Genomic DNA, 27,302 nt, shown 5'->3' on the forward strand with positions numbered 1-27,302 from the left:
GGCTCAGCGTCCCCGAGAGCTCGTCCTGCCTCTTCAGGGGCTTAAACTCCCTGTACCTCTGTTTCCTCATCTGTAAAATGGGGATAAAAGGAGAAATGACCCACGTCCTGAGGCCTGGAACATGAATGTTCCAGAACATCTCCTTACACCAGCCAGCCCTGAGAAAACACCATGGCCTGATCTTGGGGGCGGGGGGAGAGCAGAGGCAGAGGCCAGGCCTGAAGCCCAGTGCAGGGCCCACGCTGCCCAGCCAGGCCAGCCCTGGAGGAAGGACAGCCTCCTCAGCTGCTTGCCTGCCCTCTGGCCCCCAGGGTCCTCATTTCTGGGCCCCTCTCCTGCACCAGCGGCAGCTCTCAGGAGTGGCTATGGCCTCCGCACCACCGTGGCGCAAGCGACCGTCAGCAGCATGTGTGTGTGAATGGGCTACAGGCTCCGGCTGAAAGTCCTCCCAGGAGGTGGGTTCGCACCTACCCCCGAGGTCCTCGATGATGTCCAGGGTGGAGCTCCACGAGAAACGCTCCACCGTCCCCAGCTCCAGCTCAGCCAGGTCGCCGGGCAGGGCCTCCAGCTCGTAGGTGCCCCGCTTCCTCCAGTAGAGAAACATGCTGAGGCCCGAGGAGGCCACCCCGCCTGGCCCGCGCCCTCGGAGGCTGGGTGGCCTGGGGACGGAACGCAGCGAGTGCAGGGGCGCAGGGGGCTGCAGGGACCACTGGGGCTGGCCTCGGCTGGCAGGCGCGCCCTCCCCGGGAAGGGGAGCATTCTGGGAGCGGCTGGGGGCCTCGGAGCTGACCAATGGCCAGAGCCCCGGCCCCACACAAAGCGCCTTTCTTCCCCTCCTACAGACATTTTACAAATTTCGCCTTCCCGGCCCCCTCGGAGCCCCCGCCGAGGAGACGGGCTGGCCGTCTGGGGACGACAGAGGCCCGGAAAAGAGTGCGATTGTTTCGTGGTCTCTTTGCTAAGATAGGTTTTCAGAGAAGAAAAATGTGCTGCCCGAGGAGCAATTCCAGCTCCCCACCCCTGACCCGTGACCCCGCTCCCAGCCCCAGTGGAACCCTGCAGGATTTCTCAGTGAGGAATAGCAGCACCTGTGGGGAGGCCGTGGGCTGCCCCTAGAGATCTTCCTAGCTCCTGCGTGGACCCTCCCCAGGAAGCTCAGGGCATGTCCCTCACCTCCACTGAGCCGAGGCCCCCAGAGGCCCCCTGGGGGGACAGGAGCTGTGGGCCAGGCCTCACCCTCAGCCTGCCTGTGAGGTCCGGGCTCTGCTCTCTGGGCTCTCTTTCGGGGCTGGCCACACCTCACCAGGCTGCCTCCTCCTTCAGATCATGTCGCCTACACCAGTGGCAGCCCAGGCATAGAGCCCTAGGCAGCTGAGCCTCCGGCATCCTCAGGGGAGCCGCGTTGCTCCCCAGCAGCGGGTGGAGTTGCTGGAAGTCAGAGGGCTGGGGGTGCAGACCCTTCACAGAAAGAACCATGAGAAGAAGGAAAAGCCAGCGGACAGGCAGGGACATGAAAAGCCACTGGTCAGTTGATTCCAGAGTGTTGTCAAAACTGCAAAATGTTCAAGCTAGAAAATAACAACTCAAAGCCTATGGCGGCCCTCCTGTGGAGAGACCTCTGCAATGGTATCCACGTGACCTGTGCCCCAGCAGGGTCATTGTGGCTTTCCCTACGTGGGTGGGCACTTCCTTCATGGCACAGATGAGGAAGCTGAGGCTCAGCTCACAAGGAAAAGAACTTGGATTTGACCCCAAGACTGTCTAGCTTCAAAGCCAACTTGGGGACCTGAACAAGCAGCTGGGGGAGAAGGTGGGGCGATCAGAAGGCCACGGGGCAGCCCTTCAGAAATCCAGACTTGAACGGGGCCAAGGGCAGCTTGCACTGGGCTCCCCAGCCAGGCTCTGCTGAGCCTCCTCTGTCTTACCCCACCTGTGTCCCCCCAGCCTGCCAGGTCTGAAGGAGCACAGCCAGGGCAGAGCTGGCTCCCCTACCAGACCAGATGCCTGGCAACAGAGACCCAAGGCCCAAGCAGAGGGAGCTGGCAGCAGAAGGCTCTGTTTCCGGGGGCTGAGGGGGTGGAGGGGTCACCCCAGGGCTGTGGCAGGGGGTGCTGGGGTGGCCATCCAGGCAGCCTGCATGCCCCCAGCTGAGGGCTAAGGTGCCAAGAGGCGGCTTGAATAATTGGAACCATATGCCTGCCTGGCCGGCCCCTCCCCCGCCGGCACGGGGCCAGGGAGGACAAACGCAGGCCTTTGGCCTTCATCACTGGCACCCACACGACCTGGGCCTGAGCCCACAGGAGCCGGGGGTGTCCCTGGCTTGTGTTCATGTGGCAAGTGGCCAGCCTGGGGGTGTCAGACTGAGGCTTAGGGAATAGGACCATCCGTGGCCTGGCCAGCCATCTCTGTCTCAGACCCACCATAGCAGAGGCCAGGGCCAGTGGGGTGGGTCCTGGAGCCTTTACCCAGCCCCGGCCCCTCTTTGTCTGGGCTTGGTGGGAGCCACACCTGGTTATTATTTCAGGACAGCCAACCCCAGAGCATCCCCGCCCGGGCGCGGCAAAGACTCCTTCCTACCCTCAACTGTGGGCTGAGCACAAGGGGACGCCCCTGCTGCAGCGACCACCTAGGGGGGACCCACTCCCAGGCGTCCATTTGGGGCTTGGAGGCTGAACCCCCCTGAGGGGCTGCAGCCCTGGATGCCAAGAGGAGGAGGCCGGGCTCCACCCTCCATCCTGACCACACGGAGCATCATCTTCTGTGTTCCCTCTGTCTCCAAATGTGCCTCCTGCCTCCCACCTCCCACCTTCGCTTGTGCTGTTCCTGCTGCCCGGCTGTCCTCCTCTGTCTCCCACGCTCCTTCATACAAGGCTAGAGGGTCCCCCACCCAGCCTCCCGATGCAGGAAGGCAGAGGCAGCCCCAGTGGGTCAGGGGAGGCCCCCCCAGACCAGTGAAGCAGACCCCCACAGTGCTCGAGGGTGCAGCGCCAGCCCCTCTCTCTGAGGCAGCAGCTGTCCAAGGCAGGTGGACACACCTGGGCCTTTTCCTAGGGGGAAACCAGGAAACAAGACTGACTAGCGATGCCGCTGACAAACACAGGGGTTGTTCTTGGTGCCTTCAGGGACAGCTTCTGTCTTGCATTCTCCTGTGTGCCCAGCCTCAGGCAGGCACTCCACTTACCATGGCCCAATGCCATACTGAGCAAGCACTATTCACACATCATCTCCAATCCACACTTCATCCCCAACAGCAGGTGCTACTGTCCCCACCACAGAGATGGAGAAACTGAGGCCACGGACAGGCAACTTGCCCAGGGCCACAAAGAGCTAGGAAGAGGGAGAGCCAGGGCTGAGCCCCAGAGCGGTACTCACACTGCCGGCCGCACTGCCCACCCCGCTCTAGGCCTGGTCCTGCTCACGCACCTCTAGCGCTTCTCGAAGTCACTGCTGGGTACAGACAGGGAGCTAGAGGCCCGAGAGAGGCAGGCGGGCCCTCAGCTGGAGGGCTGCCCTTCCACAGCCCCAGGCCTATCTCGAGGGACTCGGTCCCCTGGAAGCCTCATGGCCTCTGGACAGGAAGATCCCAGGGGAGCAGAGACAATCGGTTGTTTGTGCCCTCACACGGGCTGCCCCTGGGGCTGGGAGCTGTGGTCCTGGGCAGGGAGACCCTAAGGTTTGCCTCTCGTCCCACTTCTGGTTCCTTTTGTGCTCCAGTGAGCATCCCCTGGCCTGGGGCTGGAACCAGGACAGGCAGAGGGACAGGGGCTAAAGACAAGGGTCCGCTTCATCCGGTTCCTGGCGATGGCCTTGGCCATGGGGAGGGGGTGAGTCCTCTGCAAACCACAGCTGTTTCCTTGAGAGCAGAAGTGCCAAGTGAGGGAGGACCCAAGCAAGGTCCACCCCGCAACGTCTCGCTGAGTAAGGGGCCAAAAGAGGAAGAGAAACAGGTGGCAGGACCCGGCCATTGACCCCCACGCCAGGAAGCCACGGCCACCCGGGAGACGTAGGCCCTGGGGCACTTTTCCTGCCTAAGCTCACAGGCCGGGGGCTCCACGGGCCCCTGAACATCCTTTCTCCCCTCAACCACCCTGGATGACCCCTTCCCACTGCAGGGGTTTTCTGAGGGCAGCCCCCCGCAGGGGAGGGCTTGGTTCAGGGTTAGGCTTCTGCCTCCCGAGCTGGGCAGCCTCGGCCATGACACTTCCCCAGATTCCACATCTGTAAAATGGGTTAAGGAGAGAGCGCCCCAGGGTGTCATCCCCACAAGACCCTCCACGCACAGGGCTTAGCAGGGAGCCTGGCGCAGAGTGAGTGCTCACCCCAAAGGGATAAAGACTTGGTGGGGGGTCCCTGTACCCAACAAGAGCCCCGTTCCTCCTCGTCCCCAGGCAAGGCCCACTGTGGCCTCTTGTGGACTGCAAGGCCCCAAGGGCAGGTAACCACATTCCTCCCTTCCTCTCCCGGTGTCTGAGGAGGTCTGTCTGGACCCCCAGGGCAGCCGGGGAGAGCATGCATGCGGGGCCGCCATGCCCAGTTCTAGCTACCCGGCTCTCATGAGAAGCACCCAGGCGGCCATGCTGTGGGTGAGTGTTTCTGCACAGGCAAGGCTGCAGAGCCCTGTTATGTAATCTGGAGAGAGTGGGCGCTAGCCACTCCCCCTGCCCTCAGGCTCTCCTGTCTCTGTTCTTCTGGCCAGGCCCTCCCCAAACACTCCACCAGGCCAAGTAGAAAGAAGAATCTGCCTCTGCCTGGCTAGGCACGGTGGCTCATGCCTGTAATCCCAGCACTTTGGGAGGCTGAGGCAGGTGGATCACGAGGTCAAGAGTTCAAGACCAGCCTGGCCAAGATGATGAAACCCCGTCTCTACTAAAAATACAAAAATTAGCCAGGAGGGGTGGCAGGCGCCTGTAATCCCAGCTACTTGGGAGGCTGAGGCAGAGAATTGCTTTAACCCGGGATGCAGAGGTTGCAGTGAGCTGAGATCGCGCCACTGCAATCCAGTCTGGGTGACAGAGTGAGACTCTGTCTCCAAAAAAATAAAAAGAATCTGCCTCTGCCCTCTGGAGGCATGGTCTGAGGACCCTCCAGGGCCAATACCTGATGGTGACCCCGGGGGTGGGGGCCAGGTGGGGTGGAGGCTAACCCACCAGCCAGCAAGCAGTGGGCCCAGTGTCAGCACCTGTGGGAGGGGTGAACAGGGCCTGGTGCGGGCAGCACAGACCCTTCCTCCAAATTAAACAATTCTGGGCTGGGCACGGTGGCTCATGCCTACAATCCCAGCACTTTGGGAGGCCAAGGCAGGTGGGGATCACTTGAGGTCAGGAGTTCGAGACTAGCCTGGCCAACATGCTGACACCCCGTCTCTACTAAAAATACAAAAATTAGCCAAGTGTGGTGGCAGGTGCCTGTAATCCCAGCTGCTCAGGAGGCTGAGGCAGGAGAATTGCTTGAACCAGGGAGGCAGAGGTTGTAGTGAGCCGAGATCGTGCCACTGCACTCCAGCCTCCTCGACCGAGTGAAACTGTGTCAAAATAAATAAATAAATAAATAAATAAAATAAACAATTCTGAAGGCCAGATGCGTGGGTCCAGTGCCCCAGCCCATCTGCCAGTCCATTTGTTTGGAAGATGCTGGTGGAAACCTGGGCCACAACCACCTGGCCCCTGGCCCCTGGCCCCTGGCCGGCCCGTCCTTGAGCTTCAACCAGGCCTCAGCCTTAGCCCCCAACACCCTCCCCTCCCCACAGTCTCTGATGGGCCCTGTGCCAGCCCTGGGTGCTGCTGGGGTGGGGGATGGACCAAAGGGGACAGGTACCACCGCTGAGAATGGTCACTGACTCCTCCAGCCTCGGTTTCCTCCTCTGTAAAATGGAGACAATCCTATGCCCCTGACTAGGGTGATAAATGAGGCTGCCTGCATGAAAGGACCCCGCTTGGAGCCTGACAAGCCCGAGAGAAACGTCTGAAGGGGGCTAGTGGTCACCCAGCAGCTGCCGACGCCCACCGCCCAAAGACAGGAGGGATCCGAGAGGGGTCCCACACACTCCGGCGCTGCCCAGACAGGTCTTTCTCCAATTCTCAGGGCCCCCAGGGGCTGGGACTGAGGCATGTGAGATGGGGGACTGAGGCAGCAGGGCCACGACAGGGCTCACAGAGCGAGGACTGGGCCGGCAGAGCCACGCAGTGGCTTCACCTCCAGCCCTGGAGTGGGCACTGCAGGCTGCCTGACTGCAGCCCCCTCAGACAGGCTGCCCCCAGCACTGCAGAGAGTGAGTGTGTGACTGCCACTATGGCCTGGATAGAGGAAGCGGGAGAGGGTTCTGCTGGCAGGAAGCCCAGGGCCGGGCAGGGGAGAGGCCCTTGGAAGCCGGGGAGCCCGTGCTACTCTCTTCCCTGTGCTCAAGAACAGACTCCTGCTGGGCCAGGGACCCTCTCAGCCTCCTTTCCCTGGCTGTCCTTACAGCAGGGACACTAACATCTGCCGGTGCCCTATGTATTATACCAGGACTCTGGACCAAGGGCCTTCAAGGTGGCATCTCCTTTAATCTACCCAGTGGCCCTGTGATTGGATCACCATCACCCCGTTTTACAGAGGAGGAAGCGGAGGCTCAGGACGCCTGGAGACCTGCCTATGTTGCCAGGAAGGGGTTGGGCGCTGCCGCAGGGTCTCTCCGCCACCCTCCATACCATTGGCTCCTCCTTCACAGCCGAGATATTTGAGCCCCACATGCTGTGGGGTCGTCCCAGGCTCAGCGAGTGGTCCTTCCTGCTCAGCGCCGTTCAAGCCCTGAGGCCACGTGAGCTCAAGTGGGCTTCTCCCAGCCCCAGATGTGCCCCCTGACTTGGAGTCTGGGAGCCATTCAGGCCTGGACAAACCTCACTGACCTTCGAGCCCACTGGCATGGGCCCCTCCCCGGGCTACCCTGAGTGTGTGGGGGGCAGGGAAGCCAGACAGTAGGGCCTTCAGGCCCACTCGGTTCACCAGCAGGGTAGGAGGCCCAGTCACTGCCCAGCATCTGGCCGGACCATCATCACCCACCCAACCACCAGCCGCAGCCTCAGGACAACTGCAGCCTGGGGCTGGCCGACCACAAACCAGCTCCCACGCCATTCTAAGCTCTGTCTCCAGGATGTCTTTCAGTGCCATCAGCCCTGCCCTGCGCTGGCACAGCCTCAGGCCACCACCGCCCTGCCTCGGTCCCTCCCCGTCTCACACTTACCCCCTCCAACCTAGCCTCCAGAACCAGCCAGGCTCCCCGGGTTCAAATCCCAGCTCCAGCTCCTGCTGGCTGTGCCATCTCGAACAATTTGGGCCTCTGTTTCCTCATTTATACAGCGTAGGCTTCACAGGCCTCACAGGGTGGCCGTGGGGGGTGAATAAATTAATCCAGGAGAGTGCCCTCCAAACTTAGAGACAATGGCCAACAATCACAGCAGAAGAACAGAACGCAAGTCTGCAAATGTCACTGTCCTGATGAAAAGCCTGCCCCCGGCGCGGCCACTTAGACCCCGGGGCCCCGCCCACCCACTGTTCCTGGTGGAATTGGTAGCTTCTCTCACCGACGCCTGGATCCCACTGTGGAGCTCTCCTCGCTCCATCTAGCCTGGGAGCCCTTAGAATCTAGACTCCATCGGGAATGCAGGGCCCAGGCCCAGCCTGGCCCAGGGCAGGTGCCAGGGAAATGCTTGTTGATTTGAACTAGAATCAATTTGCAATCAACCGTCTCTCACCAGGGCTGACTTCCAAATACCTCAAGGCTTGGTCCAGCTGGGCTCCACCTCACCCTGTGTGTCAAGGTGGCAGGGCTCCCGGCATCCAAGTAGGACCGTGCCCAGAGGGCAGCCCACATGCCTGGACGCCCGCCTGGGGTCAAACCTGGTCCCCTTGGAGGAGCTGAGACTCAGACTAAGACCCAGCAGCTGCCACCTGCCGGGGATTTTTCAGCCTGAGGTGAGGGGAAGAGGCAGAAATGAAGGCTGTTCCTCAGGGCTGTCTGCCGCCAAGCCAGCACAGCTACATTCCAGCCTGACTGCCGGCTGCTGGCCACTGCAGACTTTTAAACCTGGCCAGACAAACTGAGAGACTGGGGCCCTCTCGAGGGCCAAATCTGTCCAAGGAACAAAGGCTCCTGGGCCAGGCTCCCAACCACGGAAAAGACAGGCTGGACTTCCAGGACAACTAGGATTTCAAACCATCTACCCCATTGTCGAAACACTGGTCCTGTTGGTTGGAAACTGTCACTACTGTCCCTGTGGACATGCCCAGCAGAGACCCAGGCTGCCTCGGATGGGCCTTGTCTGACTGCTGGCCCACAGAAGCCAAGGGCCCTTCCTCGCTAAGCCCAGGACACAGGCCCAGCCTCCAGAGGCAGTTTCTGTGCAGGGCAGCTATGAGGTCTCAACCCATCTTGGCATTACAGAGGAGGCTGTTTCCTGAGAGCCTCCCATATGGCCCTAGAGGGGTTCTGCCTGGATCCTGCTCATTTACATCTCGAGACGTATAAAGCAGGGACAGGTATGGAGGTTCACGTCTACAGTCCCAGCACTTTGGGAAGCTGAGGCAGGAGGACTCCTTGACCCCAGAGTTCAAGACCAGACTGGACAACATGGCTGAGACCTTGTCTCTACAAAAAAATTAAAAATTAGCCAGCCATGGTGGCACTCACCTGTGGTCCCAGCTACTCAGGAGGCTGAGGTGGGTCTCTGGAGCCTGGGAGGTTGAGACTAGGCTGGGCAACATAGTGAGACCCTGTCTCTATAAAAAGTTTAAAAATCAGCTGGGCATGGTGGTGTGTGCCTTTGGTCCTAGCTACTCAGGAGGCTACAGAGGAGGATGACTTGAGCCCAGAAGGTCAAGGCTGCAGTGAGTTGTGATGGTGCCACTGCACTCCAGCCTTGGCGACAGAGCAAGACCCTGTCTCAAAAAAAAAGAAAGAAAGAAAGAAAATGGCTGGGTGCGGTGGCTCACGCCTATAATCCCAGCACTTTAGGAGGCTGAGGCAGGCAGATCATGAGGTCAGGAGTTCGAGATCAGCCTGGCCAACATGGTGAAACCTTGTCTCTACCAAAAATACAAAAATTAGCTGGGCGTGGTGGCAGGCACCTGTAATCCCAGGTACTCGGGAGGCTGAGGCAGGAGAATTGCTTGAACCCAGGAGGCGGAGGTTGCAGCAAGCCGAGATCACGCCACTGCACTCCAGCCTGCGTGACAGAGTAAGACTCCGTCTTGAAAAAAAAAAAAAAAAAAGAAAATTGGCCAGCTGTGGTGGCTCAAGCCTGTAATCCCAGCACTTGGAGAGGCTGAGGCAGGTAGATCACCTTAGGTCAGGAGTTCAAGACCACCCTGGCCAACATGGTGAAACCCTGACTCTACTAAAAATACAAAAAATTAGCCAGGTATTAATCCCAGTTATTCAGGAGGCTGAGACAGGGGAACTGCTTGAACCTGGGAGGCAGAGGTTGCAGTGAACCGAGATGGCGCCACTGTACTCCAGCCTGGCAAGAGAGCAAGACTCCGTCAAAAAAATAAAATAAAAGGAAAGAAAGAAAATCATACTGAATTTTGGATATAACAACAGCTACAAATAGACAATGTGCTAAATGCTTTGAACATTTAGAGCCTTCAGTAGGGACTCTGCTTCCGACAGTGATGGAGTCAATAAATCAGACCCACCTTCCTATTTGGGACAACTAAAAAAGCTGGATGAGGCCCAGTGCGGTGGCTTACGCCTGTAATCCCAGCACTTTGGGAGACTGAGGTGGGTGGATCACGAGGTCGGAAGATTGAGACCATCCTGGCTAACACAGTGAAACCCCGTCTCTACTACAAATACCAAAAATTAGCCGGGCCTGGTGGCAGGCACCTGTAGTCCCAGCTATTGGTGAGGCTGAGACAGGAGAATGACTTGAACCCAGGAGGTGGGGGTTGTAGTGAGCCAAGATTTTGCCACTGCACTCCAGCCTGGCTAACAGAGTGAGACACTGTCTCAAAAAAAAAAAAAAAAAGTATGAGGTTGGGCATGATTGTTCACACCTATAATCCCAGCACTTGGGAAGGCTGAGGTGGGAGAATCATTTGAGGCCAGGAGTTGAAACCAGCCTGGACAACAGAGCAAGACTCTGTCTCAGCAAAAAATTAAATTTTAAAAAAAGACTATATAAGAGGGTCTTTAGAAGTGGGAAATCTAACCAGAAAGATAAGCAAATTTAATATAGTGTATCCTCTGGACACCACCCTCGGAAGTTCTGGAGGCATGACGCCAGAGTCCCCTACCGCTGCCCCTGCTCCTCTGCCAAGAGCCATGGCATTTCAGCAATGCGAGTGGACAAGAGGGAAATGCCTGGTGACTACGTAAGGGGTCACTTGTCTAGTCATGCCCCTCATATCTCAGGGACATGGACACGGAAGACGGTGACCACTTACTCTGCTGGTGGGAGAATAAGTGGCTGTCTGGATGACAATCTGGAAATGTCAGAATGAAATTGCTCACAGCCTTCCACACAGAAATTCCACTGTCCTAGGAATTCCCTCTACAGATGCTCTTTCACAAGTGCACACAGACACAGACACAAGAATGTCCACTATGGCACCATTTGCAAGAATGAAAAACCGGGCTGGGCTTCGTGGCACACACCCAGCTACTCAGGAGGCTGAGGCAGGAGGATTGCTTGAGCCCAGGACTTTCAGAGACCAGCCTAAGCGATATAGCAAGACCTTGTCTCAAAAGAAAAAAAATAGGAGAAATATTGGAAATAACCCAAAAGTTCACTACTAGAGGCATAGTTTAAAATTTCAGGCATATCCATATATATCGTGAAGCCATTAAAAAGGATGAAGAGGCCAGGCGCAGTGACTCATGCCTGCAATCCCAACACTTTAGGAGGCCGAGGCAGGCGGATCACCTGAGGTCAGGAGTTCCAGACCAGCCTGGCCAACATGGTGAAACCCCATCTCTACTAAAAATACAAAAATTAGCTGGGTGTGGTGGTGGGCATCTGTAATCCCAGCTACTGGGGAGGCTGAGGCAGGAGAATTGCTTGAACCCAGGAGGTGGGGGTTGCAGTGAGCCGAGATCGTGCCACTGCACTCCAGCCTGGGCAACACAGTGAGACTCTGTCTCAAAAAAAGAAAAAAAATAAAATAAAAGATGGAGAATGTTTTTATGTATTGGCGAGTTTTTTGTACTGCATATATATATATATATATATATATTTTTTTTTTTTTTCGAGATAGAGTCTCACTCTGTCGCCCAGGCTGGAGTGCAGTGGCACGATCTTGTTCACTGCCACCCCTGCCTCCCAGGTTCAAGCGATTCTTCTGTTTCAGACTCCTGAGTAGCTGGGATTACAGGCGCCCCACCACCACACCTGGCTAATTTTTGTGTTTTTTTTGTTTTGTTTTGTTTTGTTTTGAGACAGAGTCTCGCTCTGTCGCCCAGGCTGGAGTGCAGTGGCGCAATCTGGCTCACTGCAAGCTCCGCCTCCCGGGTTCACGCCATTCTCCTGCCTCAGCCTCCGAGTAGCTGGGACTACAGGCGCCCGCCACCACGCCCGGCTAATTTTTTGTATTTTTAGTAGAGATGGGGTTTCACCATGTTGGCCAGGCTGGTCTTAAACTCCTGACCTCAAGTGATGTGCCAGCCTCGGCTTCCCAGAGTGCTGAGATTACAGGTGTGAGCCACCTTGCCCAGCCACAAATGTATTACTTTTATAAGCAGAACAAAAGTGCACATGTGGGCGGGCAAGGTGGCTCACGCCTGTAATCTCAGCACTCTGGGAAGCCGAGGCGGGTGGATCACTTGAGGTCAGGAGTTTGAGACCAGCCTGGCCAACATGGTGAAACCCCGTCTCTACTAAAAATACAAAAAATTAGCCAGGCATGGTGGTGGGCGCTTGTGGCCCAGCGACTTGGGAGGCTGAGGCAGGAGAATGGCATGAACCTGGGAGGCGGAGGTTACAATGAGTCGAGATCGAGCCACTGCACTCCAGCCTGGGTGACAGAGTGAGACTCCGTCTCAAAAAAAAGAGAAAGATACAACCAAGCATATGCTGAGAATAGGTGACCATTCTCTGCTGTTCATGGGGTAGGTATGATACAGGGGACACTCCAAAAGGTCTGTAACCCCCAGTGTCACTCACACCTGGACACAATCTCCCTTCAGTAATTAAGCAGGGCCAGGCTTATTTAATTAAGTAGCCATGTTACTATGTGAGTGTTAGGGGCTCACACAGTAACATGCTGTCGCTGTCACTGTGGCTCACGTAATTCTATATTCCCTGAATACTAGCAGGGGATGAGCTTGTGGGGGTGAGCGAAGGAAGAAAAAGTCAGCAGCGCAGATTCCTTGCTGGGGAGGGGATGGCCCTGGGCTGAGGGGCCTGCGTGGCCCGGGGAGGAATTCTCCATGACTCGCTGTCAGCTTCATAAATCTGTTGGGCCAGCCATCAGGGAGACAGAGATAAAGGTTGGAACAGGCTCAGATCTGACAACAACCAGAGGGGTCCGTGGCCCAAATGCCCCGAGGCCAGGCCAGGCCAGGCTATCCCGCTGGGGCCAGGATGTTTCCCAGACCAGGCTCCAACTCGGGTAGGAGAATGTTACTGGATTTCATGAATGCTATTCCTGACCCCCGACTCCCAAAATGCGTCATGGCAGTTTTTTTTTTTTGAGACGGAGTCTCGTTTTTTCCCATGCTGGAGACAGATGTGACTCGATCTCGGCTCACTACAAGCTCCGCCTCCCGGGTTTACACCATTCTCCTGCCTCAGCCTCCTGAGTAGCTGGGACTACAGGCGCCCGCCACCACGCCTGGCTGATTTTTTGTATTTTTAGTAGAGATGAGGTTTCACCATGTTAGCCAGGATGGTCTCTATCTCCTGACCTCGTGATCCGCCTGCCTCAGTCTCCCAAAGTGCTGGGATTACAGGCGTGAGCCACTGTGCCCGGCCGTGTCATGGTGGATATTAAAAGTAAACTTGAAAATATGGGTGTGCAGGGCCAGATGTGGTGGCTCATGCCTATAATCCCAGCACTTTGGGAGGCTAAGGCGGGCAGATCACCTGAGGTTGGGAGTTCAAGACCAGCCTGACCAACATGGAGAAACACTGTCTCTACTAAAACCACAAAATTAGCAGGGCTTGATGGCACATGCCTGTAATCCCAGCTACTCAGGAGGCTGAGGCAGGAGAATCACTTGAACCCGGGAGGCGGAGCTTGTAGTGAGCCATATCATGCCATTGCACTCCAGCCTGGGCAACAAAAGCGAAACTCCATCTCAAAAAAAAAAAAAGAAAAAAAAAAGAAAAGAAAATATGGATGTGCAGGAGGAACGGCGGAATTTCCTGGCCCTTCCCAAGAGCTACAAAGACAAGGTTGGAAACGGTTCCAGACCATCCTCGCCAGGGGCATGCAACTTGAAGGCACAAAAGGGGACAGCTTCAAGGGCCTTGGGGCATCCTTCTTGCCCCCCTTTCTATGTCACAGAGGAGGAAACAGGTAACCTTCCTCTAACACGAGAGCCACAGCAGCAAAGCCATCCTGCCACCAGAGCAACCCTTCGGCATATGGAGTCTAGGTCTTTCTTCTGTCAGGAGTTGGACGGCTGAGTGGCAAGGCCCCCTCCTCTGCCCTCAAATCAGAGCTGATGGCTCAAACTGCAGGGCTGAGAGGGCTTAACACACTGATTAATGGATGAATGAGACAAAATGGATCCAGCCTGCAAGTGGCTCTTAAACCGTCTGGACTAATTCAGTAAGTGCGAGTCCTTGGAGCCCTCCAAGACCTGCAAAGCTCCTCCTTTCACTCTGTGTCCTCAAACCTCCTTTCTAGACAAAAGAGATATAAAACATACTCACTGGTTCCTGAACAAAGGCTGAGCCAGCTTCGAGGTGGAGACCCATGTTTTGTCAGGACTGAATTCATGCTTGACCTCTGCGGTGGTGGCACCCTGCCTGGACCTCCAGCCACATGCCAATGCCACAGGCCTCTCCAATCAGACACACAGGTCTCCGTCCTGCTCTGCCCAGTTGCCGTCTCAACATGGAAGGCTTCTCCCTGACTCAGCCCCAGTCTAAATTTCTGCATCTGGACCTGTCTGCACAGAAAACCAAGGCGCTCTCAGCCCTGCCAATTTGCTCCCCCTCCAACACAGGTCCCCTGGGCGCTGTATATTTGAAAGCACAGACTTTGCAGCCGCCGCTCACACTGCATTTCCTTGTTTGTGGTTTGTTCCCTCTTGGATTTTCCATTCCCGAGTGCCCATTCGCGCCGTGGAATGAGCTCCCACACTGCTGGCTGTCCTGGAGGTGCCGTCCCTCCTTTCCAGGAAAGCAACGCGACAGAGACCCCGGCCTCTGCAATCCCAGCAGCCAGCAGCAGCCCCTCTGCTGGGCTCCTTGGCTACCAGGAAGGCCTTAGAGTTTGGTGGCTTTCCTCTGCCAGGCAGAGAGGGGCTGGTCACAGCAGGAGATCAAGTGAGCCTCAAAACATTAGAAAAACCCAAGCCAGTCTGCAGAGCACCACAGCCGCCTCAGGGCTGGTTACCATAGCTACCCTTGGCTTCCCAGCCCAGCACATGTCTGCCCAGCTCAACTCTGCTGATTCGCAAGACTTTGCTTGCTCAGCTCCTGGCATTGCAGACTGGACCTGCTGCCCCTCAACTCGGCGGGTACCGCTCTGCTGGCAAAGCCTTGGGAATACTTAACTTAGCAAGGTCTTTCTGAAAAGGCCCTGAACATCACGTGGGTTTCCCCGCTTACTGCGTAGATGGCCCCCATATTTATTTTAGCCACTGTTCAGGCTGGGCTTGTCAGCCAAATCTCTCTCTGCTAGGCCCAACCCTATGAGGTGTGGGAAGAGAAGGGCTGAGTTCTCGCTGCTGAGAGGCAGTTTTATCGGCACAGCACTAGGTGGGGGTTTGTTTCAGTTTTTTTTTGTTTTTTTTTTTTTGAGACAGAGTCTCGTTCTGTCACTTAGGCTGGAGTACAGTGGTGCGATCTCAGCTCACTGCAAGCTTCGCCTCCTGGGTTCACGCCATTCTCCTGCCTCAGCCTCCCAAGTAGCTGGGACTACAGGCACCCGCCACCACGCCTGGCTAATTTTTTGTATTTTTTAGTAGAGACGGGGTTTCACCATGTTAGCCAGGATGGTCTGGATCTCCTGACCTCGTGATCCACCCGCCTCGGCCTCCCAAAGTGCTGGGATTACAGGTATGAGCCACCGCGCCCGGCCTTTGTTTTTAAGTAGACGGTGTCTCACTATGTTGACCAGGCTGATCTCAAACTCTTGGCCTCAAGTGATCCTCCTGCCTCAGCCTTCCAAGGTGCTGGGATTACAGGCATGAGTCATTTTATTTTTTAAAAACTTGAACTCTTCCAGGAGCAAAGCCCTGTTTCCATCTAATACACTCCCAAAGACAGTCCAGAAAGAACGTAACATCCCCTCTTTACTTACATGTGAACCAAGACAGGAAAATTAAACTCCCACTTGATCTTCAAGTGAGTGACAAATAAAAATCAAAAATACTGAAAAAATAAACTCCCATTGTACTCAATACTTCAATGGTAAAAAACAACAACAAAACAGGCCAGGCACAGTGGTTCATGCCTGTAATCCCAGCACTTTGGGAGGCCGAGGCAGGTGGATCACCTGAGGTCAGTTTAAGACCAGCCTGGCCAATATGGTGAAATCCCCTCTCTAGTAAAAATACAAAAATTAGCTGGGCGTGGTGGTGCCTGCCTGTCATCCCAACTACTCCGGAGGCTGAGGCAGGAGAATTGCTTGAACCTGGGAGGTGGAAGTTGCGGTGAGCTGAGACTGCACCATCGCACTCCAGCCTGGGCAAAAGAGACTCCGTCTCAAAAAGAAAAAAAAAAAAAAGGCACAACAAAACAAACAAACAAACACATCACAAGCATTTGCTGGAGTCTCCAGACTTCATTAACCGCCTTTCAACATTTTTTTTCCTCCCAATGTTTTTTCACTATAGTTTCTTCTAAGCATTTAAGTGATTGCCTGGAATAAAATGACCTATCTACATAAAATTACACAACTAAATTCATGTTCTCAAAAATATTTAATGATACAAAAGTTCATCTGTTAACTGAAAAGAGCTGAACAGAAACCATACACGTTTTGTAAAATACACACACACACACAGCAGAACCCCAGCTGAGACACCTGTGTCAGTGATTACTATGTGGTGGTGGGCTGGAGGATCATTTTCTACATGTGTAAGCTGCTTATAAAATTTTAAAAGCAACAAGTGGGGGTTTATGAAAAACTTTCAGGAATGGATTATCTATGGGGGCCATGGAGCTTGCTTCCTCAAGGGCTCTTTGACCACAGGAAGCTTGGTAACAACAATTTTAAGGTGAACCGCCAGATGCAAGATGAGTAAGTAGCTGCAGATTCGTGTATTTCTGCATCCCTCCAGCATGACCGTGAGTAGCACAGCCGTGCTGCCAGCCTCCTGAGTTTACCATCTAATCAGAGGCTGGCCACACACTAGGAGTTACTGACCGTTTCTACATGCCGGAGACTGTGCTAAATCTCTTATAGACATGACTTCACTTACTCCTCACCCAGGAACACTGAAGGAAGGACAATTACCCCATCTTCAAAACACAAAACAGGCTCAGGTTAAGCATCTTCCTCCAAGTTACACCAATGACAAGTGGTAGAGCCAGGATTGAACTCAGAGCTCTATAATCAAAGCCTGCTGTCTTATCCATGATCTTGCCATCCAAACCCAAAAACAAATGACCTAGGCCGGGCGCAGTGGCTCACGCCTGTAATCCCAGCACTTTGGGAGGCCGAGGCGGACGGATCACGAGGTCAGGAGCTCGAGACCAGCCTAGCCAACACAGTAAAACCCCGTCTCTACTAAAAATACAAAAACATTAGCTGGTGTAGGCCGGGCGCGGTGGCTCACGCTTGTAATCCCAGCACTTTGGGAGGCCGAGGCGGGCGGATCACGAGGTCAGGAGATCGAGACCATGGTGAAACCCCGTCTCTACTAAAAATACAAAAAAATTAGCTGGGCGTGGTGGCGGGCGCCTGTAGTCCCAGCTACTCGGAGAGGCTGAGGCAGGAGAATGGCGTGAACCTGGGAGGCGGAGCTTGCAGTGAGCCGAGATTGCGCCACTGCACTCCAGCCTAGGCAACAGAGCGAGACTCCGTCTCAAAAAAAAAAAAAAAAAAATTTGCTGGTGTAGTGGCAGGCGCCTGTAATCCTGAATACTTTGAAAATTACATACAAAAATTACTAAGAGGCCCAGGCGCAGTGGCTTATGCCTGTAATCCCAGCACTTTGGGAGGCTGAGGTGGGCGAATCACGAGGTCAGGAGTTCGAGACCAGCCTGACTAACATTGTGAAACCCTGTCTCTACTAAAAATACAAAAATTAGCTGGGCGTGGTGGCGCACGACTGTAATCCCAGCTACTCTGGAGGCTGAGGCAGAAGAATCGCTTGAACCCGGGAGGGGAGAGGCTGTAGTGAGCCAAGGTCGCGCCACTGCATCCCAGCCTGGGTGACAGAGCGAGACTCCATCTCAAAAAAAAAAAAAAAAAAAAAAAAAAGAATAGCTCCAGTGGAGAACTCCTTACTACCCCAATCTGACCTGTAACAGACTGTGGAAATGACAAACAGTCCAATCTTGTCCTTCCTCTAAATGCCCTTAAAGCCACTGCCACCAGCCGGGTGCAGTGGCTCATGCCTGTAATCCCAACACTTTGGGAGGCCAAGGCAGGTAGATCCCCTGAGGACAGGAGTTCGAAACCAGCCTGGCCAACATGGTGAAACCCCTTCTCTACTAAAAATAGAAAATTAGCCCGGCGTGGTGGCGCACGCCTGTAATCCCAGCTACTCGGGAGGCTGAGGCAAGAGAATCGCTTGAACCCGCGAGGCGGAGGTGGCAGTGAGCCCAGATTGCGCCACTGCACTCCAGCCTGGGCAGCAAGAGTGAAACTCCGTCTCAAAAAAAAAAAAAGCACCAGAGAATGGTGCTGCTGCAAGTCTGACTGGCACAAGCTAGAGCTGACAGAGGCCTAGGCTACCAGTCTCCGAACCTCCTTCCCTAAACCCTGTACAGCTTCCTGGGCCAACTCTAGCCCCAGTGCGGCCACCTGACTCACAGCTGATAGCTCCCTCTAGAGGCAACGATTTTTCTTTACTGATAGGGACTGAAGAAAAAGACCTGACCTTCATACAGGCCACATTTAAAGCCTGAAGGCAAACCCAGATTCAATGCAAATGCAATTACAGGGCACCAGTTTCATTCTTCCAGAGCCTTGCTGCAAATGACCTCCATGAGTATAACTGTAAAGACACAAGGAAGTGGAGAAAGGCAAAACGTTGATGGTGGTGGATTGTCTTAAAATTCTTCACAAGGCCAGCACAGTAAAACATCATATGAATGAGCCAGATTTCAACATAAATAAGGGGCAACGAAGAAGCTAGACTCAATTGTCTCAAAGGTATCAAAACTAATCACCATAGCAAGGTTTCCTGTGATTATTTTAAGTCCTTTGCTGTTGGGTCTAAGAGGTGCTGAGGGGCCGCCATAAAATACTAAAGACAATGATAACCAACAGTTTAATTGTATATAAGTGTTAAAACCCACACATCCTAATAGTCTTACAATGTGATCATGCTGGGAAGATGGAATTCTGTCAAAGCAGTGGTCATAATACCAGTTTGAACCTCAGCCCCAGTAAGTATCCTGCTGTCTTAAATGCAGAAATGATGTGACCTGGTCCCATCACCTGTTTACACAAACCACTTCCAACCTAGAGGACAAAGGGTCGGAAGCACTAGGGAGAACAGGAAGAATGGCAGTCTGGTCACCAGCCTCCGGCACCCCCAGGAAAAAGCTCTAAATGGCAGGGTTGTTCATAGGTGCAAGTTCAGGTCCAGCCTCCCACAGGCAAAAATGGAGCTTTCCCAAGAGCCAGTCTGCCAGTCCTTCTTCCTTCCAAACAGCCGTCTCCAGCTCTGCCCTGTGGTTGTCTCTGGCCTCAGATCAGAAGTCAATTTGGACAAATCTACTTTTTAAGAGCCCCCAGAAGAGGTTTTCCAGATTTTTATTTTTTTTGAGATGGAGTCTTGCTCTGTCGCCCAGGCTGGAGTGCAGTGACGTGATCTCGGCTCACTGCAAGCTCCGCCTCCTGGGTTCACGCCATTCTCCTGCCTCAGCCTCCTGAGTAGCTGGGACTACAGGTGCCCGCCACCACGCCCGGCTAATTTTTTTGTATTTTTAGTACAGACGGGGTTTCACTGTGTTAGCCAGGATGGTCTCGATCTCCTGACCTTGTGATCTGCCCGCCTTGGCCTCCCAAAGTGCTGGGATTACAGGCGTGAGCCACCGCGCCTGGCCCCCAGGATTTCCAGATTTGAAAGCAATTTCCTCGGCATAAAACCTCAGGATTAAAAAAAAGGAAGGGCTCTGGGTCCAAATTTGTATCTATCGAACCTGTTTAAATTTTTGTTTTCTTTTTTAAAAGATAAGGTCTTACTCTGTCGCTCAGGCTGGAGTAGTTGGTGTACTCCAGCCTGGAACTCCGAGGCTCAAGCAATCCTCCCGCCTCAGCCTCCCAAAGTGCTAGGATTACAGGTGTGCGTGAGCCACCATGCCCAGCCCTATCTATTAAACCTTGATCGAATGTAACAGACCAAGTACAACTGCACCAAATGGATGGGCTGTAACCATCCACACCGGCTCCAAGGAAGCAGACCGCTGGCCCCCAGGTGTGCACGTGGCTCAGGCAAGGCCCATGGCAAGCCCTTGTATCCATTATGCTTGAGATCCTGCAGGTCGGCCTTCTTCCTCCCTTCTCAGTACATTGTTATGGCCCCAGTTTCCTTATTTTTATCCTGATTCTAATAACCAGGTCCTTGAAGAACTTTCTGAGGAATCTCTGTTTTAATGGTACACAAACTATTCTCTGCTGTTTTACTCCCTCTGGACAGCAAGTATGAGTACCACACAGAAGACTAGAGCAAATTCTAGCTCATGCAGCTTTAAAAGAGAAACTTAAGACTACTATACGACATTCACGAATTACACAAAAAACACTGTTGCTAATAAGAGAACGATTCACGGCCATGAAACTCCATCATGTCTCTTGTGGTCAGGCTTGAGACAAAGCTTTCTGGTAGGAAAGTTTCTTCCCTTATTAAAAACGCGAGCATCACTTCATTTTTCGACAAAACTTAGGTCTTCGGTATGGTTTCTCTTTATGTGCCTCCTCAGGTTCTCTTGCTCCAATTTTCTCTGATGCTCCAGGAAGTTTAAAATTGTAATCCGTTGTGACGTAAGGTACTGTCCCTTCGATCCCACGCTGAAATGGAAACACAAAGAGAATGCATGGAAACACTCCAGGTCCAGCCCAGAGGGGTTTACAGCGCTCTCTCACACCTAGAAGGTAGTGTCATGGTGACAGTCTGGGTGGGGACTTCTCACTTTTAAGGCATTTGATCCCTTCCTTCAGAGCCCCCTTTAATCAACTGGCTCGGTAACAAACGTGCCAAGGCCTCCCTTCTGTCCCATTCCATCAACACAGCAAACAGCGTGAGGCTGAGGGGGGGTGCAGTGCGCGTCCCTTTCAAATGAGGGACACCGGAGGATGAGAATGGTAGGAACATCCCCCGTCCCCAGAGCCCACTTGCAGCCCCTTTGGTTGGCTCTGGGGCACACAGACGCCTTGGCCTGGTCCTGTGATGCCTCTGAAGACTGTCCTCAGGAGGGCAAACCTGGCAGGGTCTCTGCTTGCTCCAACACAACCTACTCCTACGTAAAGGCTCCACCACGGGTTGCAGTGAGCCCAGATCGCGACACTGACACCACGAGTGACAGTGATTCATGGTCTCAGGCCCTGGAGGCAGCCCTGACACCGTCTTGGCTCACTCAGTATAGTATTGTATAAATATTGTATAAACCTATACAATAAAGTATAGGTTTCCCAGATCACCCATTCCCATGATCCTTGATCCTACTTCAGCTCCTCACTTCTGTGGACCTCAGTAGTCTCCTTCCAGGGCTGTGCCCGGGGTAAGGCTCACCTGGCACTTAAGGACACAATGCGGAATGGCAATAGCTCCAACGAGCAGACAATTCACGGTCCTTAGCTCTTCCGGGGGCACAGGGGTGAGGATGTGGTACAGCCGCTTCTCCATGTCAATGCCTCTACAGATGCCTTCAAGACACATGCACAACACAAAAATCACCCTTTTGGAAAACATCAAACCTCTCCACTGTTAGAAATTGCAGAATGGTTTTGAACATAAGTCTTGATTTCAACTCTGTTTTGTTTTGAAAATACAAAGAGCTGGCCAGATGCAGTAGCTCACGCCTGTAATCCCAGCACTCTGGGAGGCCGAGGAGGGTGGACTGCCTGAGATCAGGAGTTCGAGACCAGCTTGGGCAACACAGTGAAACCCCATCTCTGCTAAAAATACAAAAAAATAGCTGGGCGTGGTGGCAGGTGCCTATAGTCCCAGCTACTTGGGAGGCTGATACAGAAGAATAGCTTGAACCCGGGAGGTGGAGCCTGCAGTGAGCCGAGATGGCACCACTGCACTCCAGCCTGGGTGACAGAGTGAGACTCTGTCTCAAAAAAAAAAAACAAAAACAAAAAAAACAAAATACAAAGAGTCAAGAGATGGAGTTCTTGAACACTGGGACAGTTTGTACCTTCCCTGTGTTCACCCATGAGGAACCAAAATGGTCTACATGCAAAAGTCCTAGATTGGGCCGGCTGCGGTGGCTATGCCTGTAATCCCAGCACTGTGGAGGCTGAGGCGGGTGGATCAAATGAGGTCAGGAATTTGCGACCAGCCTGGGCAACATGGTGAAACCCCATCTCTAGATTACAAAAATCAGTGGGGCATGGTGGCGTGCACCTGTAATCCCAGCTACTCGGGAGTCTGAGACACAAGAATCACTTGAACACAGGAGGCAGAGGTTGCAGTGAGCCCAAATAGACAGAGACTGACTTTGTCTCAAAAACAAACAAACAAACAAACAAACAAAACAGCCTGGGCACAGTGGCTCATGCCTGTAATCCCAGCACTTTGGGAGGCCGAGGTGGGCGGATCATGAGGTCAGGAGTTCAAGACCAGGCTGACCAACATGGTGAAACCCCATCTCTACTAAAAAGACAAAATTAGCTGGGAGTGGTGGCACATGCCTGTAATCCCAGCTACTCAGGAGGCTGAGACAGAAGAATCGTTTCAACCTGGGAGGCGGAGGTTGCAGTGAACAGAGATCGCACCATTGCACTCCAGCCTGGGCGACAGAGCAAGACTCTGTCTCGGGGAAAAAAAAAATAAAATAAAATAAAAAATTCCTTGATTGTTGGTGAGTACAGGCCAGGGGGAAAATCCACCACTAAGAACATACAGAAAACAACCTGATCTTTCCCCATTACTGTTCCTCCTTTATGGTCTGTACTAAATGACACAATTTCTGTGAAAATGCTTTTGAGAAATACAGTGTTGTCCAAATCTGAAATGTGCATTTAAGGACTTTGCTAATTTGGGATTACTTAGCTCCAGCACCCTTCCAAAACTCCACACTTATTGACCTCAGGAAACCAGGGCAGGTCAAGGAGGTGGGGACCCAATCCCACTGGGCACTTCGAGCCCTGGTCCAGACCCTAGATCTGAGTGATGGGAAGTGCCAGGCTGTGGCACAATTGCGCCTGGGTTCAGGTCATTCCTGACTATGGGGATGAATTTTAAGAGAGGAAGTGAAGAGTTCGGTTAAGAAACTTTTCAGTAGACGTTGGTGGTTGACTAGCATGCTGAGAAGAGGTGGAAGAAGCTGACATATTTTGAAGACAGAAGCCACCAGACCATCTAGTGGGCTGAAAGTAGCAAATGAAGGCTAGGGGATGCCAAGGAGGGGCCAGGGTCTGACCTGGATGTCAGAGTGAATCTTCCAATGGACCAAGTATGAGCCTGGGGCAAGGAGGAGAGGGTGCGGGCAGGAGGGTCCTGAGGGTCCCAGGTCTGCATGCCAGTCAGGCACTCAAGTGAAGATGTGCACTGACAAGGTGGGTTTGGAATGCAGATGAACAGCTGTGTTGGAAGACACCGCAAAAAGGGAACGCCTAAAGATGCATTTAGAACCCAGCAGTGACTGAGACAGCCTGGGGGAGAAGTGTCGGGCAAGAAGAAGAGGGCCAAGCCCAGGCCCTTGGGAAGCCTACATTTACAGGAGCTGGCAGACAAAGCAGAGAAATGGCTGCTTCCTTCCTGGCCTCCAGCGCCTAAGGCGTGCCATATAGATGAGTGGGGGTTCTCTGACCTCTGTAGCTTAGACACAGCTACAAGGTCAAGACCAGTCATCTACAGTTGAAGCAGTGGATCCTTTTCAGTAGGTTTATGGATATGTTTTACTCTCAGACTCACCAAAGCCCAAGCAGTCACAGATTGGAGTCTGGGCAAGCAGGATGGGCCCATTCGTGTATCCTCTGACATCATCCTGGATCTTGCAAAGACCAACCCAGCTGGCGTTCACAGCATATAGTATATGGGTAGGGGCGACATCAGAGTGGGTAATCCGGAGTGCAACTGCATTGAAAGGGACCTGGAAAATGAATTTGCATCTCACTCTATTCATTGCTACTTTGAAAGACCACTTAATTTTTACAAGTAGATTAACCAGCTATCTAAAGATAGGTCTGCCAAAGTGCCTACCCAAAAGTATCTCTAAAGAATAAAAACAGCCAGGTGCAGTGGCTCACGTCTGTCTGTAATCCCAGCACTTTGGGAGGCCGACGCGGGCGGATCACGAGGTCAGGAGTTCAAGACCAGCCTGACCAACATGGTGAAACCCTGTCTCTACAAAAAAACATAAAATTAGCCGGGCGTGGTGGCAGGCGCCTGTAATCCCAGCTATTCAGGAGGCTGACGCAGGAGAATCGCTTAAACCTGGGAGGCGGAGGTTGCAGTGAGTGGAGATTGCGCCACCGCACTCCAGTCTGGGCGATAGAGCAAGACTCGGTCTCAAAAAAAAAATTAATAAATAAAAAATAAAATAAACAATTATTTAGGCTGGGCACAGTGGCTCACGCCTATAATCTCAACCCTTTGGGAGGCCAAGGTGGGTTGATCACTTGAGGTCAGGAGTTTGAGACCAGCCTGGCAAACAAGGCGAAATCCTATCTCTACTAAAAATACAAAAATTAGCCAGGGATGGTGGTGTGTGCCTGTAGTCCCAGCTACTCGGGAGGCTGAGGCACAAGAATCACTTAAACCCGGGCGGCGGAGGTTGCAGTGAGCTGAGATCGTGCCACTGCACTCCAATTTGAATGACAGATCAAGACTCCATCTCAAAAAAAAAAAAAACAAAACAATTATAAGTATTATAAGTAAATAAATAAAACACAAAAATTTAGCCAGGTGTGGTGGCACATGCCTTTAGTCTCAGCTACTTGGGAGGCTGAGGCACTAGAATTAAGAATCACTTGAACCCACGAAGCGGAGATTGCAGTGAGCCAAGATTGTGCCACTGCACTCCAGCCTGGGTGAAAGAGGCTCTGTCTCCAAAAAAAAAAACAAAAAACAAAACAAACAAACAAAAAACCCTTAAATTTAAAAAATAAATGTGGCCAGGCGCGGAGGACATGCCTGTAACGCCAGCACTTTGGGAGGCCAAGGCAGGTGGATCATCTGAGGTCAGGAGTTCGAGACCAGCCTGGCTAACATGGTGAAACCCCATTTCTACTAAAAATACAAAAGATTAGCTGGGTGTGGTGGCAGGCGCCTGTAATCCCAGCTACTCAGGAGGCTGACGCAGGAGAATCGCTTGAACCCGGGAGGCGGAGGTTGCAGTGAGCCGAGCACGTGGCATTGCACTCCGGCGTGGGAAACAAGAGCGAAATTCCATCTCAAAAAAAAAAAATAAATAAACGTGAAGTAATACAAGACAGATTAAAGTATTGGCAGATAAATTTCACATTTACTTAAAGAGCATCTCCAGGTGAATAAATGACCCATAAACTAAAACCCCATTAGCAAAGTGACTTAGACTCTCCAGGGGAGATAACTCAGAGGCCTGGAGCCCACGCCACCATCGGGCCCAAGAAACATATGCTTGCTGCCCAGGTCTGCTGCTTCAGCCTATGTGACCTAAGGCAAGTGCTTCCACCTGACAGTGCCCAATGCTCAAAGCTGTAAATGAAGCATGTCTTAGCCTTTCTCTCACAGGGTGGCCACGAAGTCACTGAGCCCCTCCATGCTTGGCAGAGTGCCTGGCACAGAGTAAGCACTCAAAACCGGACAGGCTGTGAGGCAGAGCAGACCTAGGCTCAGAGTCGGGCGTCCTGCGACTTCAGTCCTAGCCTCAACTTTGACTACACCATTTTGGGCAAGCTGACTCCCAGTCCCTGGCCTTGGTTTTACCATCTGTAAAATGGGGATAATAACAGGACCACGGTAAGTAGTGGAGTTACACAGGTTTAGAACAGAGTACTGCACAGAGTAAGCATTTCAGAAGTGCTACCTGCCGCTAGTTTTGTTTTTTTCATCATCCTGAATCCTAACACTATCATGCTTTCCTCCCAAAACAATTATTAGCAGCCTGGATTCCAAGTTGCAAATACTCTGGTGGTGGAATCTACTTTTGACGACAGTAATGTGAAGCACTTTTTTTTTTTTCTGAGTCGGCATCTCGCTCTGTCACCCAGGCTGGAGTGCAGTGTCGTGATCTCAGATCACTGCAACCTCCGCCTCCTGGGTTCAAGCGATTCTCCCGCCTCAGTCTCCTGAGTAGCTGGGACTATAGGCACGTGCCACCACGCCTGGCTAATTTTTTGTATTTCTAATAGAGAGGGGGTTTCACTGTGTTAGCCAGGATAGCCTCGATCTCCTGACCTCGTGATCTGCCTGCCTCAGCCTCCCAAAGTGCTGGGATTATAGGCGTGAGCCACCACGCCCGGCTAATGTGAAGTACTTTAAGAGTGCTCTCTGGGTGCCAGGTTCCACTGTGAACGCTCCCTGAATCTACACATTCACTCTCTGAGGCCCAGTAGCACCCCTGCTCTACAGCTGAAGAGTGGAAGTGCTGGAGCAGCCCCTGCGACCAGGTGGGACATTCAAACCCAGCACGGAGTCACACTTATCCCCAGCACAGAACCGTGGCTAAGAGCAGTCACTGGAGCTGAACTGCCTGGGCCTGCATGCCAGCCTGGCCCCTAGTGCTGAGTCCCTCAGCCTCTCTACACCACAGTTTCCCCATCTGTAAAGTGGGAATAATGATACAACCTGTGTCACTGGGATGTTCTGAGGATTAAATGAACGAGGAGTTATCAAGTGGTTAGAAGAGTGCCCAGCATACAGAAAACCACACAAGTGTGTAACAAAATGAAGACAATTTCTCCTGTACGTTCAGATTACCTGATAGGGTGTCAGGCTATGTAAAGGAGAAAGTGGTTTGGGCATCGGGGGCTGCAGCTGGCTAAGGTAACTCAAGATGGACAGATCTCGAAGAATTTTGTTATGTGACTCTCTGAAAGGCAAATCACAACAAGGTAAGTAGACATTTAACCCTCAAAGGCCACCTCCCACACCTGTCATCACAGAGGTCACATTTTCACAGAGTACTGGGCTTTCCAACACTGCCCCCCTTGACAGACTCCAACTGGAAAAACAGGAAGCGTAAAGACTCTCCTTTAAGTCAAAGTTGCTGGCAGCCAGAGGCAGGGGACACTTCTGGATAGTTCCACTGAAAATGTAACAGTTCAGAAAACAACTGGTTCTTCTTTGTAAATGCACAGCTGTGATAAAGACCTGAAGATTTTAGAGGACTCAGGCCTTTAGAGGAATTGAGAATGGCAGGCCTTTTTCGACGGAAGGAAAAATAATTCTTCAGCCAAATGAGGGTTAGTTACCTATTTCTTGGAGTTATTCTGAATGCAAAGTCTGTATAAACACCTATCAGTTTATGTCCAGTGAACTCAACTGGACTCTCTTTTTCTTCATCAGCAAATTCCAAAGCATCTGCAAATGCTGCGAGTCTGAAGCGTCGATTTCTCATCTTGGTCTTGCTTTTTGTGTACAAGCCATCCATGTCATCTACATACTGCGGGGTAAGGTCTGGCATGTATTTACTGTGGTCAGAGCGGAACTGAACCACGTGGCTGGGAGACAGCAATCGGATCAGATCAATGAGAAGCAGGAGTCCCTGGTCTGTGGGGAAGAGACATTAGCACAGCTGATGCACTCAAGAACAGTGACGCACTCAAGAACAGTGACATGCTCCTATGACAAATAGGTGCATTTGTTCTAAGACAAATAAACC

At 52.9% G+C, this 27,302-nt stretch overlaps 1 protein-coding gene across 2 annotated transcripts in view; it reads right to left on the reverse strand.

Annotated features, from left to right (window-relative positions):
* Positions 1–19,900: 19,900 nt before the first annotated feature.
* NOL9 (nucleolar protein 9) overlaps positions 19,901–27,302 on the reverse strand; it is a 29,678-nt gene continuing 22,276 nt past the window's right edge. For both annotated transcript variants that reach the window (XM_003274321.4, XM_030805450.1), the window contains 5 exons: positions 26,893–27,190; positions 26,399–26,510; positions 23,411–23,588; positions 21,059–21,192; positions 19,901–20,337 (listed from right to left, as the gene is read on the reverse strand). In XM_003274321.4, the coding sequence (XP_003274369.2) occupies positions 20,188–20,337; positions 21,059–21,192; positions 23,411–23,588; positions 26,399–26,510; positions 26,893–27,190 (872 nt within the window). In that variant the 3' untranslated portion in view covers positions 19,901–20,187. The remainder of the gene's footprint in view (positions 20,338–21,058; positions 21,193–23,410; positions 23,589–26,398; positions 26,511–26,892; positions 27,191–27,302) is intronic.

The sequence above is a fragment of the Nomascus leucogenys genome, chromosome 24 (genome assembly GCF_006542625.1).
Source record: "Nomascus leucogenys isolate Asia chromosome 24, Asia_NLE_v1, whole genome shotgun sequence".
Taxonomy (NCBI): Eukaryota; Metazoa; Chordata; class Mammalia; order Primates; family Hylobatidae; genus Nomascus; species Nomascus leucogenys.